This window comes from Musa acuminata, chromosome BXJ3-4 (assembly GCF_036884655.1).
Source record: "Musa acuminata AAA Group cultivar baxijiao chromosome BXJ3-4, Cavendish_Baxijiao_AAA, whole genome shotgun sequence".
In the NCBI taxonomy this organism is placed as follows: domain Eukaryota; kingdom Viridiplantae; phylum Streptophyta; class Magnoliopsida; order Zingiberales; family Musaceae; genus Musa; species Musa acuminata.
The window spans coordinates 26,081,013-26,099,501 of record NC_088352.1 but is presented as its reverse complement, the minus strand read 5'-3'; the positions used below and the strand labels follow the sequence as shown (position 1 = coordinate 26,099,501).

The 18,489-nt window shown below is 38.5% G+C and overlaps 1 protein-coding gene across 9 annotated transcripts; it reads right to left on the bottom strand.

Moving 5' to 3' along the window:
• Positions 1-376: 376 nt before the first annotated feature.
• On the bottom strand, positions 377-17,603 carry LOC135586010 (uncharacterized). Of its 9 annotated transcripts, XM_065148642.1 has the most exons (14): positions 17,209-17,600; positions 16,410-16,462; positions 14,685-14,853; positions 14,532-14,595; positions 13,113-13,192; positions 12,787-12,943; positions 6,669-6,730; positions 6,463-6,525; positions 3,678-3,736; positions 3,330-3,411; positions 1,928-1,977; positions 1,599-1,847; positions 631-692; positions 377-539 (listed from the first exon to the last, which is right to left on the bottom strand). In XM_065148642.1, the coding sequence occupies exons 1-13, from the start codon at positions 17,353-17,355 to the stop codon at positions 674-676; spliced, it is 1,254 nt and encodes a 417-aa protein (XP_065004714.1). In that variant the 5' UTR covers positions 17,356-17,600; the 3' UTR covers positions 377-539; positions 631-673. The 9 variants fall into 9 exon arrangements, 7 of the variants coding, with proteins under 7 accessions (XP_065004714.1, XP_065004715.1, XP_065004717.1 ...); XR_010496004.1 differs by lacking the exons at positions 377-539; positions 631-692 and adding an exon at positions 2,837-2,958 and having other exon boundaries at positions 1,756-1,847; positions 17,209-17,603; XM_065148643.1 differs by lacking the exons at positions 377-539; positions 631-692 and having other exon boundaries at positions 1,645-1,847; positions 1,928-1,985; positions 17,209-17,602.
• Between the last annotated feature and the right edge of the window lie 886 nt (positions 17,604-18,489).

Genomic DNA, 18,489 nt, shown 5'->3' with positions numbered 1-18,489 from the left:
TTCCTAATATTTTCAACATCATAATAAGTTTTTAAATAGTAAAGACATAAATGTGTCCTCATTTTGTTGCAGTTTTATTTAATATCCAAAGGCTTATATTTCAGCTGTCTAAAAGTGTTGGAAATAAATACCTAGTCATGATCATAAGAGCAATTAATGTCCTATAAGAAATCAATGCTGGTGATAGTGGCAACAAGGAAGAAGACATACCAGGTACACAAAAGTTGCCTCCAACTTGGTTCCAATACTATCCTTTCAGGGGAAAACTGGAAAAATAATCAGCAATTTAGACACCTATTAAGTAAACCTCACCGATCAGTGAATATAGATAGCATTTTAAACGTGAAACCCAAGTTTGAGATCTAAGGCACAAAGAGGAAACAAAGCAGAGGATATATATATACTCCGAGAGCCAATTTTTACAGTCCTTTCGTGTTAGATCTAATAAGGTCTTTCAACATCACAAAAGCTAGAATATTTTTGTCAGTTTTGCTTGCCCAAGTCAGGCATCATCCACTCCCAATTGTAGCAACCATCAGCTATGAACATGAGAAGATCAACAGACATTCGTCAGCAAGATCAAGACAAAATATCACAGCAACATGAATGATAGATAAATCCAGACATTACCAGGTCCATGGCTGACACTTGAGTGATCCTGGAGCAATTACTTTTAGTACCTATCATGACGCCTGCAGCAAGAAGACAAATATTTTAACATGTTAAATTGAGATAGCTGTCTTTTTTTTTTTTTAATAAATGAAAACAATATATCTATTATAAGCAAGACAATGTTCACATAGGACAAAAGCAGGTTTGATTATGAAAAACAAGCCTTTGATATAATATAGAAAATATATCTGGATTCCTCTTTAGTTTTTTACTTGCAAATTAGTGTTGCACTAGCATAACAAAATAACCTCTAAATATTGCCAATCACCTGGTGTTTGATCTCAACTCAATAGACATCAATCAGCTACAATTCCAGTGATAACATTGCAAAGAGAAGAACATAATTAATTCACGATATTGAAAAACCAATTATTAACAAACAGGGCAAGAAAAGTGTGGTAGGCTGAAGATTACAGGGACCATAGTGTTGACTATCTAGAACCTTAATAACACAAGGATTGAAAAGAACTTACTACCTAGAGTCTAATAGCAGGCAATGCAATATGGATGAAAAATGAATCTGCCTTTACATAATATTTACCCTTGTAGAAAAAAGGGAAAAAAAAAATCATAATGTGTTCTTGAAGACCTGGTGATGACCACCAAAGACTAATATCTGCCGAGCATACCAAATCTCTCACCACAACCAAGGGAAGGATCTAATTCCATATTCACACTCTCAACTACTATTGATATGAACAAGGTCAACATCAGTTGATGCACTTTTTAGACTAAATCATGTTAAATTAACAATAATTTTAAACATATTCTACGTCAATGCCCTTCAACACCGACAATATCTTATGTTTAGCTACACAACTCATGACATACAACAAATTCTAAATGATAGCTCTTGAATTGTGATAGCTAGTGAAAATAGACAAACGGAACAGTACAAACTTTAAAACAAGTATATATAGCAGTACCTATGTCGGTCATAATCTTTGGCACGATCCCTGGAGCGAGAACGTGACCTCCGACTTCTCGAATCATAGTTGCGAGATCGATCAGAACCTCTATCTCGGTCTCTATGACCTCTATCATAATGCCGATCATGGTCCCTGTTTCGTCGATCATGTTCCCTGCCTCTATCTCGGTTATCACCTCGAACATCTCTATTTATATCTCGATCTCTGCTTCCTGCCCTGTCATGATCCCTACTCCGTTCTTTTGACCTAAATCATCAATTTAGAAATATAGTTGTAAATTGATGGCATTACCTAGTTTTTCAAAGCATGAGAAGCAATGAGAATACCTTCTATCATCTTCAGATCGATCAATCTTTCGTTTCTTGTCCCTCTCTTCCTGGAAAACTAAATTGTGAAGACATTGACATTTTAAGAAAAAACAAGTGGACCATATCCAATGAATCTCAACAAAATCATGATGTTTCAATATGGTCAAAAGTAACAGAAGCAAAGAAATTCAAAATAAATAATCTTCAAAAAAATGCCCTTGAATTTGCTCCACATACATTGTAAAAGTTTAAAACATGCATATCACTTTAGGCATCGATAAAACCATATATGTAAAAGGATTATTTTAACTAGTTCCCAGTGATACATCATTTGAAATTTTATCAGAGAAATGAAGATTCACCCAATTAAGAACACACTAATAGCCTACTTGAGAAAGTCCTCATAGCAAGACACAAGGTGAATAAAGATTACAGAAGTCTTAAAATCAATTGTCAACCAGAAAAATGAAGCCAATGACAGATTTTGCTTGAAATCAAAATTGTCATTGAACTAATGCATTCAAAAAGAGACTTTCAAATTTCTACTAAGAAATGTATTTAAAAATCTAGATGCCAGCATTTGGGCAAACACATAACATTGAGAATAAGCATTTCTTTGTATCACATAATCATTTATTATTCATAACAAGGTGAAGGAAGTGTCAAAATTAAAACAGGTGCTCATTAAAAACTGTAAATTCTAAAAGTTCACCACCAATCAAAATAGGTGCTTCAGAAACACTTAAACCAGACAGACAGTGACAGTTAAGATGGCTCATAAGTTACCTAACAGGTGTTAAGAAGCTTCTGCTTTCAAATCAGACCCCAAATCACAAAATAAAAGCCAGGGTCATGAAAAAATAAGCAATTTCTTTAAAGTGGAACAAACAGAACATTTTGCTACCAATTTTAATATGCATCACATACAGCTCATCTGCTTACAGACTTTCATTTATTGCAGTTGTCCAGGTAAGGAATAGAACTGATTCTCTGAGTCCATATATGGCCACCTTTGGTACTTCAAAGGATCCCTCCCAGTTCACAGTGTGCTAGCCAAGTAAAAGAAGTGAAGACAGAAACTCAACATAACCACATGGTGATTTTTCAATGGAGGTAAGAAAACTCACTGATGCCAAATTTAAGTGTAACTCTTTATTGCAGAATGTGAAACATTATACCAGCACCTGAACAACATGTTCAGAATTTGAACTTCATGGACATTTAGCAAGAAGACAAACTGAATCGACATGGAAAATAAAGGCAAAAAATGTAACTGTACATCATGTTCAGGATTTAGTGTACATCTGCAACATCTACCTAAAGAAGGTGAATAGTTATTCTAAGAATCAGTAAGGAATAAAATCCAGTAAATAAAAAATTGTACAAAATTGTACACAAGGAGATAATTTGCAAAGGTTACCTGGAGTTCTGCTAGTTTCTCACGGATTTGCATATATCCCAAATGAAGTTTCCCTCCAAAATGATCAGCCAGGCGACGATCACTGAGCATACAATAACAACTGACTCATTAGCATATACAAAAATATTAATATCTCTTAAGTTCCTAATATACAAGGACCAACGAAACATATATTCTTTTGACTACAAAAGAATATTTGTTTTGCATAATACAATGCAGACAGCCAGTATGTAACAAGGAGGTAGTGCACTAGTCATAAATACATCAAAATCTAGCTCAAAGTCCACAAGGGTTTCAAGTTTTTAGGAGCATGATTACAACTTTTATATGATCAAGTGAGAGGATTACTTGTCATAGACACTCAAGAATGCTCCACAAATATCGCATACACGCAACTTCTGATCGGTCTGCAAAAGAAACTCGCATGGTGTTACAATTCTTATATTTTTGATTTGATAAAGACAAGGATTATAGGTTAAATGATCATCTAAATGCAAATAAATTTTCCAACAATAGTAACAGAGAAGAGGTGTTGAAGCTGAAAAGCAACTCTCTTAACTAAGAGAAATAAAAGCAACAACTAAGAATGGCAAAGCTAAAATACATCTGACATTTGACAATTAAATATTGAGCACAGATAATAAATGAAGCCCTTAAAATGAAGCAATAGAAAGTTTAAACCAAACAATTTGTAATTGTTAACTGATGTAGGACAACCTAAAGGGTGGTCAGATTGAAGGGTTTGAGGAGGACAGTTGGTAAGGAAGGGAAAAGAAAGGCCAAAAAAGAGAGGATATGAATAACATGTTGGTTCTCAGAAATTTTAATTTAAACAACAAAAAAAATATAGAAGATTCAAAGAAAACTGGTTCTTAGGAAAGGAGAGAAACACTGGACCGCCCTTTTGATTAGTATGACTTAATTGAATAGTTGATGTTGATCCATGTGTCTTCAATGCAGGGTAGTTCCACAAACGGTATGCATCCACGAGTTTGGGATTCAGAAGACTTGGCAATGGTGGATGTTAAATTGTAAGCTAGTGGGGAAGAGGAGAAAGGGAGAGAGAGAAAATCTTGAACTCGTTCCAAATCCTTTGAACTCAAGTTGGAAGAAAGAACATATTGACACATCTTATGGAATAAGTCATTTATTAAAAAAACAAATGATCACATTACAAGCCCTTTGGCCCTTTTAAATGCCCCAAGTACGAGAAGATAAGAAAACTAAAAACAAAAAAATACAATCATATCAAGATTAAATTATTTTTTTCTTTGGGAAACCAGTGTCCAAACTCATCTTGGCAAATAATCTTGCCTTTCTTTTTTTTTTGTGGCTAGGTAATTCTTTTCCTCGTTTTATTCATTTACTTTCTCTTTCTTCTTTCTTAATCAATTTAGAAAATCAAGACAAAATTGTATGAGGGTGTTGTCATATAGAAACCCAAGTACTCCAAAAGACCCATCTTATCATACTAACATTATTCCAAAAACAAAAAAATAGATTAAAATTAGAATATGATCAAATCCGAACCTGAGTTCATAACTGATTTGGAAGGATTCAGTTTGACTCTTCTTTCCCTTCCTAGTATGGACGTGGAAAAGTATCTCACTTTCCATCATTAACCACCAACAAACCCATGATTTATTCACAGTCTTTTCCTGGCTCCGATAGAATACAGTCTCTCATCCCACCGACTCACAAAGCCAATCTTCTGTTACCTCATTGCTTTAATGGCCATGACCAAGCAAGCTCCAAATATCTTATGCTCTTGCATTACTTAGTACAAAATCATACCAATACCGTACTCCTTACAGTGATATTTGGACTATTTGTCAAATTATACCATACAATTATCCACTGGAGTTTTTGTTTCATTTAATGCATGAATCCATTAACATGAGCATTAACTCCATCTATGCATACATATTGAAATTTCCCTCTACCGAAACCATACTTGTAAAAAGGACTACATCAGTAGTTAATGGAAACTAGATTGATTGCAAGGTTAGGTTACATGTGACTTGTCTTGAAGTTAAACTTATTGGGTCTAATTCAGGTCTCTTTATCTATTTTTCTAGTTATTGGAGCAATTATCATCATTTTAATTGAGAAAAGAAAAAGATAACAATTCAAATTCCATGAATCATAGGCAAGTTCTAGTCTAGGAAGGAGAAATATCAGTCAGGTCCAGATTTGGTACTCTTTTCATTGATTATTTGTATCATTTTTTCCTATATTAATGAGAACACAGAACCCATCTTTAATGCATCAAAAAATTGATTGTTCTCTCTTGTTAGGGAATGAATGATTTGAAACTGGGAAAGAAAACAGTGATTTCTCTTGGCAGCAGGTCCTCAACCTCTCTTGGGTGTGCATCTCCTTCCCTCCCTCCCCCCTCTCTCCTCTTCGTATCTTTATCTACCTTTCTGCAGGAATAATAAAACAAATTGTAATCTTCTTTTCCCCCCAGAAAGTATTACAGCTTCTCATTATATTAAATCTCCTTTTCTCCTCTCCTTGGAGGATACCATATAACATCAAAGTGATCTTAATTGCTTATTCAAAATTTTGGAACCACAAATGGCACATTAGTTATCCCATCTACATAAAGTCCCAAGCATGGCCTGCCTTTTTGACATCCTGAAAACCAACTTCAAAATATAATAACTTTTTACTTCTCAATTCTAAAGGCTTGACTAAGACCAAGCCTACATAGCAAAGTTGTAGCTGCACAACTTAAGATAATTGACATTACATTGATAATAATCAGAAAAAAAAATTTGTTTAATCTATCCACGAAGCTCTTCATCTTAGATGCTGAGCAGGATGACAATATGCATACTGATACTTGGTTTGCAGAGATCTCAATGAGCCAGGTACAATCAGGATAATTGGAATATAAAGTTTATTGAAGACAAACACAAAAGGAACAAGTACCTATAACCAAGGTCTTTAAATTCCTACAATCATATGATAGAGCCTGTTTGTAGCTCAACATAAAAAAGTATAACTACACTGAGGCATATATCTACATGTCTAAATACAGAAAACATATATATTAAAAATATTAAATATCAGTTCATGTTTCAAAACGAAGATAATAGAACAGCTTTCTCAGTTCAGTTGAACTCACTATTCGAACATCAACAGCACTATACTTTGAAGGTTCTATAACAGGCTCTTGCCGTCCACCCAGCTGAAGAAAAAGGTACTCATAGTTGTAATGAAGCAAGTTTAACATAACATAAGACATAGTTTTCACAGGTAGACAAATTAAACAAGATTATCACAGGTTGACACATGTAAGGGTCATAATTCAAGTGACGAAGGTGGAAAAACCTTTTTCAGAGCCTCTGCCTCTTCTAGAGCTTTCTGGGCCTCATCTATCATTCCCCTCTCACCTGTTATTTCAAGGGGGTAAAACAAACATTAATTGAAAAGGGAAGAAAATGTAATTTTTCTACCTGTGATTTCCTCAAAAAGTGTCACTTAAATTATACAATTTGCTCCACTGAACATTTGGCGATTGTTGCCACACAACTAACTGAAATTAGCTCATGACAGAAAAAAGCCCATGGTTTTTTAATCTTATGCTATATAAACAGAGGGCAAACCAAGCATTTACTGGTAATATTAATACTTCATTGATATGCTGGCACCTATAGAACACTAACATGGTCCAGGCTCCAGACACTGTTCGTTGAATGGTTTAAACAGAGCACATACCACCCAGTTAGAGACCCATATTGGTCTATTTGTGTTGCCCTGTCAGTCCACATTACCACATGTCAACAAAAAATTTATGTAATATCCAGTGGGCCCACATGGATGTTACCTGCATACAAGATTTGCAATACTGCCGAGTACAGCATGGTATGGACGGTGTTTACGGCTCCAATCGCCTATCAGCACGTGAACCAAGGTAAACCTGGCATGCCCATCTGGTACAGGGACTGTACCATCTTGTCATGGACAAACTTCTAAACAGGATGTTTGATGTAATGCTTATGTATGTCCGTGTCTTTTGGTATGTTCATTCTTTGCCTAGTATGTAGAAGGACAGCCGAAAGCTTAATAGTCCCATTTTAGTTGGGTTTGGTGGCCGCTTTAGCCTTGTAAATAAATGTTATGTCATATGGACACTTGTGAGAGATTTTCGGTCTATAATGGATCATTTTGACCCTTTGTTGTGCAACTGTTCAGAGCTTTAAAGTCTGTTTGTAATTTGCATTGTCTATGAAGTGTTTTCGGAAATGTTTGCTTGTGGATCCCGAATGAGGCGTTTTCTCTAACCCGTTCTCTCTTTTGTGGGTCCTAAGGGACTGTGGGAGGCTTCGAGAAGGCTGACCTTTGCGGACGGACACGCAAGGATGCCGCACGACTTAGGCAAAACCAACTAAGTCCGTGACAGATAGTATCAGAGCGGGACAATCACTTATAGAAACACTTAGCATGTAAACGTGGGGGACCTAGCGGGGCTGTGTTGAGGACAGTCAGCACACGTGCGACCGTTTGGGGGAAAACGGGCATGGAGATGTAGGGAAAAGAGTCACTCGAAGGAGCGGGCATCTGAGATTGGCATTCAGAGGAATGGCTAACCCTTCGCGCAAGAGGCACCACGAGAACAGGCAAGCTTGGAAGAATGTGGAGCGCACAAAGGGTGGGATGGCTGAGTTTGAGCTACGGCTCAACGTTGATGACAATACTTGATGGTGCTCAAGGCAAGCGAGGCGCTTGGTAAAGGATGAGACCATGCAAGGTGGAATGAGTTGCTCAGCGACCGAAAGAGTTGTGCAAAGCTCACAGAGGTGAGGGGAATTGCTAACTCAAAGAATTCGGTACTCATACATAGGCTTGTATGCGGACGATGGAATGTTCGCGGTCATCCCAAAGCAACCGAAACTCAACGCCATGGAGCATTGAAACTTTCTCTTCGGCATGTGAAGGATACGTATGTAGAAGGCTGAAGTAGCAACGAGTTCAGCATGTTGCAAGGCCTTGAGTGGTGCAGCGGGGGCTATATTGACGTGGAGTCGCAATCTAGCAAGTGCATTTGCAAGAGGCAGAACAATGCACAGTTTTTTCAGCAGATCGGAGTAGTCCAAGGGGATGGTGGTCTCCGAAACAAAGAGAGATGTTGCTCCAACGGGATAGTTATCCAGAAGGGATAAGTCCCGGCTCTCCAGAAGGAGAATCATGTGGGACGGACCACACATGTTGAGGAGGAGTACCTCAACAAACAACAACTCCACGAAGCTCAATGGACCGAGCAAGCGACGAGGAGTCATCGCATGATCTCGCTTGAGAGAATGCATTGGTGGATGCATTGCGAGATCAAGTGAGGGAGCGACCCAAATGAACACAAATGAAGGCACACTTGGAGTCGATATGGAGATCGGACTCAAGGGAGGGCTGACCCGTGGAATGGTAGGCACGAGGGCCACCATCAACTCAATGCAAAAACGAGGAGCGGAGCAACTTGGGTGTAACTTGGCGAAGTACCCAAGCCGCATGAAGGGAGCCAGCATAGAAGATGGAACATGGAGCGGGGGCACAGTGCTTTCCTTGGATAGAGGTCAAGGACATGAACTCTTGCAGAGGCAAGAACAGGATCATGTTGTTCCATGGGTCATTCATTCTAACGGAGCAGACTCATCTTGCATGGTGCTAAAGACGAAGAGAGCTTCTGGGCACATGCACCTTATCTCGGAAAAGCATTTAATGGAAGAACTAAGGCGACTCAATTTACGGAGGCGAAGTTAGGTTCAGAAGGCCTTAGCACGAGGCAAGAGGACGCAGAGGCGAGTACTCTTGAAGAATATGCCACAGTGTTGTCATTCAAGTTGCCATGAAGAAAGCGGTGCGCAGTGAAGATTGTGCTGGTAAAGGCAAAGGCCCAGGATCCAGACAATGGTGCACTAATTGCAGCGAAGTCGGGGGGACTTTGAGAGCTACTAGGCGACGGACTGTCCTAGAGCGGTGCTTCATCTAGGTGTGACCCAAGAGTGGGTGGATGAAGGTCGATTGCCAAAGGAGCGAACAAAATCAAAGGTGGAAGAGACCCTGTGATGTATTGGCAAAGGCCACTCATGGAGGGATCACAATTCGAGTTCATCCCACAAGGATCAGAATATAATAGAGATGTCACCAGGAAGCGACATGGTGCAACGGATTGTGGTGGAACAGTTCGTGGCAATGCGATACACACGACATAGTCCCGTGAGGGACTAGATCATACAGAGGTATAATCGGGAGCTATTGGAAGCTCCACTTCGGTGAACAACACGACGGTAAGAAGGGCTATGGATTCAAGGAGTGAAGGTCATGGTACCGCAGAGGCGGGTCTTCCATGCGTGCATCAAATTTTGTATCGGATGAAAGCCTTGGTCATCAGCATACGGGGGCTGTGTTTCACCAAGGGAAAAGTTCAAATGCAAGTACCAGTGAGTCCCATGGGAGGGACTTGATCATGCAGAGGTATGATTGAAGCAGCTGGAGAGTTGGACTGCTCCAAAGCCCATATTCGCTTAAGGGAGCCCGGCAAGTCAGAGGACAAGGTCGAGTAAGTGAACGTTGCTATCAAGGAAGCTAAAGAGAACGGAATCGGTGCAAACCCTATACTGTGATGGTAGAGGCCATGCATGGGAGTTGCAATATGTCTTTCCATCGACCAAAGGGATCTGCTTGGAGAACACAAAGGTGTTAAAGCAGGGGGTCGAAAGGGGCGAGGAAGCGACGACAAATCCAGAGGGACTTAGCTACCCAAAATCAAGCATCAGTTAGAATGGAGGTGGACTCAGTGGAGTGCCACAGAGATATATCTACTGATTGTGACAAAAAGGGATGCAGATGCGAGGCGACGGATAGTAGGGCCATGGGCATGGCAGCGCCATGGTACCGTAGAGGCGGGACTTCCGCGAAAGTCATTGATCCCTTGCTCTCATGGAGGGAGAGCACTTGGTGTGAAAGGGGCCGAGGAGGCGGAGCATGCAGAGGCAAACTCCAAGTACCGAGACAAGGCTGAAGGGCAAAGGCCAAGGAACTTCGTAAGACCGATGTCAACGAGCTTCTCATCAAGATAGCTGAAAGTGAAGGACTTTGGGTCATGCAAGAGTGCATGACCAAGGAACGAAGCAGGCAGTATGCAGTACTGTACCTTTGCTACTCAAGGGAGTAGGCAGCAGGGTTGATGAAGAAGACGGTATAATCCCAGAGGCGACCAAATCTATTAGAGAATTACTCCAAGTTGGGGTGAAAACTTCCTGCATTCCAGAAGTTCGATGGCATTGAGAAGGTGAATCACAGTAACTAACTCAACGCAAGGAGTGCAAACACTTTAAGTGCTTCAGAAGTGTGAGCAAAGAGCAGGCGAAGGCCAATAACCAGCTCGATGCATGGAGTACAACCTCGAAGAGGCGGGCGAAGTCAAGTAACCTTTGCCTTCTCAACCCTTAAGAGAATGGGCGAAACCGAGTACCCCAATTCTCTTATCTATCCAGCAGAGGAGCTCTGCACAGGTTCAAAGACCCTTCGAAGATAATGGAAGACAATAGTTGTCTAATCCTCACCAACGGTGATCAGTGCTACTGAGAGTAGATTGTTCGCTTCATTTCCCAACGAAATGCCAATCGAAAGCGGAAGTGATGCGAACCTACTTGGAAGTGACAGCTAAGTGAAAGAAGAGTCAATGGGCAAATTTTGTGGAGGAAGGACCCAAAACTTCAAAAGTTTGCGAGACGATGCTCGTTAAAGCTCCAACAAGCATCCACCCAGTTCAAGCAGCATGAGGCATTTGAGAGACTGGCGCAGTAAGGATGGTCTTTTCCTTCATTTGGAGGATCCGTAGGAACCAACAGGGATCAACACAACTCAGCCAACCCCACACTAGAGTCAGAGTCATTGGCGAGTTGAAGCAGCATGGCGGATCAAATGTTCGACTACTCAAAAACAATAGCGGAGAGCAGTTGGGAGCCAAGAGGCGCGTTGCAGCTGGAGCAGAAGATTGAAGACTCAGCAAAGGCAAGGAGTTGTAGTGTCGGCAAAGGCTTTGACGAAAACGTCGAAGGAATAAGTGGGGGAGAATATCATGGACAAACTTCTAAACAGGATGTTTAATGTAATGCTTATGTATGTCTGTGTCTTTTGATATGTTCATTCTTTGCCTAGTATGTAGAGGGACAGTCGAAGGCTTAATAGTCCCATTTTAGTTGAGTTTGGTGGCCTCTTTAACCTTGTAAATAAAGGTTGTGTCATGTGGACACTTGTGAGAGATTTTCGGTCTGTAATGGACCATTTTGACCCTTTGTTGTGCAACTGTTCAGAGCTTTAAAGTCTGTTTGTAATTTGCATTGTCTATGAAGTGTTTTTGGAAATGTTTGCTTGTGGATCCCAAATGAGACGTTTTCTCTAACCCGTTCTCTCTTTTCTGGGTCCTAAAGGACCGTGGGAGGCTTCGGGGAGGCTGACCTTTGCGGACGGACTCGCAAGGGTGCCGCATGACTTAGGCAAAACCAACTAAGTCCGTGACAATCTGATACAAGGTCTATACCACCTGGTATGCCCAGAACAGGGTCTGTGCCATCTGGTATAGGTCGGTATATGTCCAATACCAGGCAATTTCTTCTCTTTTATTTTTCATTTTATTCATGGTTTTTTTTTAAACTTGATAAACATCGAATTTTGATGCTTGTACACTGGTACAATACCCGTCTGAACCCTGACCGATTACATAAATTTGTGAACCTTGCATGTATACCACATCAGTGGAATGTCATGACAATCTTGGACAAGTATCTATGATATTTTGACCTGAGTTGAGAAACAAAACTATAATTTAAAGTAAAACACCAATCAATTTTCACTTTTATAGCTATGGTTGACGTTTTGAATAAGACCACCCAAAAGGAAGTAAGCATTAATCCCTGAAATAAATTTACTGCTGTTAGATATTATTATGTAACAGTGAACTTTCTGCCTCAAATAGCCTGTGAAAACTTAGGTTCTGTAGCCATTACTGAAATTTTCCCAGTATCTCTGACAGCTAAAGCTATGAAATGGCAAGTGTGAAGCCATAGTTATCCAATCGAATATGTCAAACCAATCAAAAACTTCACTATGCCAAGAACAAATGCCTGCATTCTAGAGAATGGTTTTCCTATAGTAAGATAGGATGAGCTTGGAATGTCAGGGCATCATAGTCTTCCAACAGATTGTTCCCACCAACCAAGTGGTAGTGGAAGGCTGTAAATATACTCAAAAGCCTCTGATTTCAAAAACAGATAGCAAAGCTTGAAACATGGACAACTTGCAGTAGCACATTGACATTCCCCTCTAAACTTCTTTCTAGGTCACATTGAGAACTATCCATTCATACTGAGAAATGCAATATGAGCCATCCAAACTTAAAGTACATGTTGAAAAATAGCAATTCAGCATCAGTAACTAAAGAGTGATTTACCAAGATCTTCTGCCTTCTTAAGTTTTTCATTGATCATTTCTTGTGTACGAGGATCTGGAGGATTGAGAACAGACAGAGTTGCTAATTGAGGAGGATTTTGATTTGGCTGCGGCAAAGAAGCCCTATCTTTGTTAAAAGCATCAAGTAGAAGAATTGCCTGCACTGAAAACAAGAAGTTATCACTCCATTGCACCAAAATTAATTAGCTTAAAAAATAAGTAATCAGAAACATCATAACCTAGTACCGCATAACACAAAGTTACTACAGATTGACTTTGCAGAATAATGCCACATAAATCTATTATGGAATGACTCTGGAATCATACCTGTTTGTCAGCTCTCTGGGCTTTGAGCTCCTCCACCACTTCTAGAACCCGTATTTTACTATCAGTTTTTCCTTCAAAATCTGGAAACAAAACCCTATTATTTAACTTAAGCAACATGTAACAACAATTATTAATCTATATGTTATATTAGTAAGCAATATGGTGTTAAGCATAAGCTACATTAGGAATAACAAGAGAATGAAAAGCATCAGAAAAAGTGTCATTCTTTGACAATTTATCAAAAACTTGAGAGCACAGGCGTACAAGAAAAAGAAAAAGATAAACATCGCAATGTTATTTGCAATGAAACAATTATAAAATGACTTTGTAGAGCAGAGGAAAACAATTTTTATGAATTTCATGTCAAAGATGACAGGTTAGCCTAGATTCAATATGAGACAACCTGCTGCAAGCTGGGCCTATTCAAGATATCACAAAACTTGGGTTGCAAAATCCTGACACGAGCTGAATTTAGTTGGGATTCATCTAAGGGATAGGGCAACCTGACACAAACCAAACTTGAGGAACCCAACGAAGCTCACAGAGTATTAGCATATATATGCAAAACTTAAAACTTCAACCAGTGTATCAACCCAACTTTGTTACAAATTTTATCTGAAGCTAATTTCTAAATGCCTACCCCCCACCAAACAACCCACTAAAAAAACAAAACACCAGTCTCCCTCCATCTCTTTTCTCTCTCGCAATCAGTTTGCCCAATTCGGGTGGGGCAAAAATGGGTAATGAGTCATGGTAGGAAGATGATTATACAAATGTATCATTGGCATTTTTAAATCCATTCCTATTTTTATAGTTTTTTATATCTAATATTATTTCAGAAGATCCATACAGTGGCATAATAGATATTAGACAAACAAACAAGGCCCTCTGGATCTGTAAAAAGAGATCAACATGTTACAACAGAATGGTTTACAACAAGACGGCATGTTTGTGCCAACATGTCCATGACAGACCTGCTCAACTACCAACTAGGCACCCTAGTTGCCTCCACCACATAAGATCAGCACAAACCAGTAAATACCATGGTCCAGACTGGTTCAACTGGTGTTTGAAACCATGGTCTAAAGTTTAGCCTCTAAACTACTCAAGTTTTGATTATAAAATTGTTTGTTACATTTCATACCTGAAAGCTGACAAGATATTCCGAAGTTAATAACTACATCTCTAAATGGTGGAATAAATTGTTTTACAAATAAAATAAAAGCATCATAGACAAGATTTAAACAAGTTACTATGGCTTCTTTGGCTATAACTAATAAGCAGCAAATGTACTCTACAAAGGCAACCATTAATCCAATAACTGAAGTAACTAAAATTACAGCATAAGTTCTACAAAAAGATAGATTCAAACACAAATTACAGAAATTATTTTCTATGGACAGTAAAAAACAAAATTACCAAAAGCATCAGCTTCTTTTAATTTCTCCTTTATATGTCTTGACAATTCCATGACTTCAGGTGTCTTCAATTTAACAGGATAAAAATCATTAGAGAAACTTATGCCAGATGCTAGAGATTATCATTATGCATATAAAAGAAATAAATAAATACCTGAGTAACATTGGATACAGATATTGCTATAGCAGCCTTAGCATCCTCCTCCTCAAGACGCTTGAGAGCTCTTTGAATTTTCCTTTCGCATTCAACAATGAGTCTTTCAATCATATCTTCAAGTTCTCGATCAAAATTATGATCGCCTTTTGCTTTTGCTTCTTCATATCTATGGGGAATTTAGGAAGACAATACAAGTGTAGAGCTTCTGTAGCAAACAGAAAAAGGAATCTAATAATCAAAGTTTCTAATTAATGGTGGTTCTGACCTTCCAGGAACACAAAAATTTCCATATATTTAGAAAAGTATGCATGTATGCTAGTATGTGTATGCATACAATAGTGTAGAATTTTTATATTTAGGACGAAAGACTCATATATGCAATATGCATGTATGCATAAGAACAGGATACAAAAATGAAAAACCTATTGACATACGTATGTACATACATACATATACATATATATATACATACATATCAAGGTATACAATTTCAAATAATACTGTCCGTACCGGGCGGTACGTACCGGTCCGTCAGTTGACCGGTACACGGACTGCCCATTATCAGACGGTATATATATATATTCTTTTTTTAAAGCGACGTCACCATGTGTGGGAGAAGGAATATATACATATATACATATATACATATATATATATATATATATAAAGGTGACGTCGCGTCGCCTCGACGTTGTCCACCAAAAGAGCCATCAGGAACTCATAATTCAAGAACTGCTTCTCAAAATACAGCTTCATAATGTGATTCTCCAGAGAACAGATAAGAAACCTATTCATAACCCCGTCTCTTTTTTCCTTTTTCCATCCAAAGCTAAGAATGCTAGATGTTGTCCACCAATATGGTTTTGCATAAAAGTGAAAGTTACCAAGAAACCCCTTCAGCCCACAAGGATTACCTGCCTGACAGATGACTGCATCCTGCCAACTGAAGGTCTTCAATAAAGAATATAAGGATACTTGAGAATTTTTTTTATCAAAATTATGTTTCATATAAGCAAATATACATGTTCAGGTCGTGAATCCTACGAATCCTATAGAGGATTACATATATAGATAAAGCAGCAATAAACAATAACTGAGAAAGACAAACAGGGGATATGACTGTTTAAAGTTGTGTTGACTGTCCAGAATAGGTGTAAGAATGATGGAGAGAGATTAATCTGATAGTGGATGATTGAAGGATGAAGCATGACGAAGAAACAGTCACTGATCAGCTATATAAGGAGTTAAGAACCTTGCCTGGTGACACTAGCATAATATTTAACACACATACAAGGAGGTTAGTAAGGTAAATTAGAAAAAGCAAATGCAAAGAATCCGCATTAGACCTATAATCTCTAACATAACACCTACAATATATGACAATAGTATTAACTATTAACTATCAAGAATCATATCCGAGGCAGGACAATTGGTTACCAATGCTTGATAAACAATCACCAGCAAGCAACACTAAAAGCACACAAAGTGAATGTTGCATAAGCATATTAAAGCAGGTATTTTATCTTGTATGGAAGTTCACAAACTTTTGTTCAACAAAAAATGTGTTACTAAATGGTTTTTTGAGATCATATAGCCAATCTGAAATTAATAGTTATGGACACTCTGGTTCTTTGTTTGGTAGAATTCCTCGTTCTACATGAATCAGTGCTGACGAATCTAAAGTAAAAGAAAATATAGATATTTAATAAGAAAAAAGGATACTCCTTCCTGAGCTGCAAAGAGTGAATCTTTGGGCAGGGACCCATATCCATTTTCTGATGCAAATTGGTACAGCTTTATTAGTGAAAGAACATATATAAGTAGTTTTAAATTTCAAAGCCTTAAGTGCAGGCATAAAAATCAGCACTCAGCAGTACACCTTGGAAGGTAAACCAAGTTAAAAAAGATCGAGATAATACCAACTGCCGCTGTGAACAAGCCATGACATCGCAATCATGGAAATGGAATATCAGAAGACAGAAAACAAATCACAATATGATAGACATCATGAAAGTCAAATAGGGCTACGATTCTCTCATCTTAAGTCATCATATCAACAATACACACCGAGCTAGAAAGAACTATAAGCCCCACATAGTTCCTCTCCCAGAAAGGAATAGAGACGGAGAAACTTTACATTTGCCAAGTTAGCAACATCAATATTGTACACGACCGGAAATGTGAAAAAAACACCAGCTAAAATAAACCAAAAACCAAGCTCAAAGTACAAGTTGTATTCTTCAGATCTTTGGAAGCACCTGACGACAAGATAGGATCACAAAAGAGGGGCAAAAGCTTGAAACTTAACTAGTAACGAACATTCATAAAACACAAAATCAAATGGAAACAAAGGATTTTTGACACCAAAATGGAAGGAAGAAAAATCATCCAAGAACAGTCAGTAAACAGAGCTTGCACTTCATTTCGCTGTTAACATAACACCAACAGCTCCAGATTCGGAATCCATATTTGAATGTACAAGCATCCAAGAGTAGGGTTTCAGGAAGGTGAGGTGAGGCACCGTGAGCTGGAAGAGGTCATGGGGGCAGAGGCCGGCCAAGAAGAGGCGGCAGATGTCGCGGTCGTAGTACTTGCGGCTCACCTCCGTCACGTCCCCGTTGCGGTTAGCGCCCATGAGCACGTCGAGTTGCTTCCTGATGGCGTCCATCCTATTTATCTCTCTCTATCTACCTATCGAGGGCTAGGGCTTCGATGAGGGTTCTGGATTTGCCTCTCTCCTCTGCTCTCTCAAATTCGCGACGGAACTTCCTACAAGGATCGCCGACGAGAGTGAGAAGCCAAGAGATGAGGAAGGGAGTTGTTGCTTCGAGAGGGCTCTTCTTCGGCGGAGGAAATGCCCTCTTAAAAGGCAGCCCTTTTCCGTCCCCTTGGTTGAGCTGTGGCGTGGTTTTCAGAAGGGGTTGTTTCTGGGGAACTCACAATTGACAAGGAGGAAATTGCAAATATTGGAAAAAAAGCATATAAATTTGATTTATAATTTTTTTTATTACTGAAAATAAAATAAAATACTGTAACTCCATTTAAAAATACTATAACTGGAAAACATCTATTTTTTTATCCACATTTCTCCATCATATATGATTATAATTATTATAATTTTTTTAAAATATTTAGACCTAAGATAAGGTTAAAAAAATAGAATTGTATCATGTTTTATTTGAAAGATATCAAGATCTTCCTAATTATCATCCAAAATTATTAATTGAAGGCATTATAATATTATTATTTAGCTTATAAAATTTAAAATTCGAAGATCTTATAAAATTGTTAACTATTATAAAATTTAAAGTGTGGAGGTTTAGAAGCACTCGGGTGGGTGATTGACAAAAGACAAAATAACAGTATCTGATGGTGAAATTTTGGTTGACAGATTTATTTGAAGCTTGGCTCATTAATACCATGCAACTCTCAGATCGTCATTCATTTCTGCTACATATTAACAAAGTCCACATGGCCTTATAATTAATTTTTTTATCCTCCATATAGAACAATACAAGAGCATGTGCACATGCTAGTAAGTTGTTTTCATTGTACAAACTCCTCATAATATCCTAAAAACAACAAATTGTAATGTCATCGAGTTCTGCAGAAAAAAATAATATTCTTACTCAAATCAAGAACATTCAAATCACTGGATGGAACCCATGAAATCGAAACAACTATGATAAGGAATGGGAGCTTAAGGTAGGGAAAACGAAAGAGAACGATGGGATATTAGCTAGGACAATTTATTGTAATGTTGAAAGTAAATTGGATTTAGGAAATGAAACGACAACAAATA

What these genes read in the sequence shown, in the direction of transcription:
- LOC135586010 (XM_065148642.1), bottom strand. Translation starts at nt 17,355, where the DNA reads ATGGACGCCATCAGGAAGCAACTCGACGTGCTCATGGGCGCTAACCGC. An exon ending in CTGTATCCAATGTTACTCAG is followed by an intron (nt 14,596 to 14,684) that starts GTATTTATTTAT and finishes GTTAAATTGAAG; the next exon opens with ACACCTGAAGTCATGGAATT. An exon ending in AGAAACTAGCAGAACTCCAG is followed by an intron (nt 1,978 to 3,329) that starts GTAACCTTTGCA and finishes TTAGTTTTCCAG; the next exon opens with GAAGAGAGGGACAAGAAACG.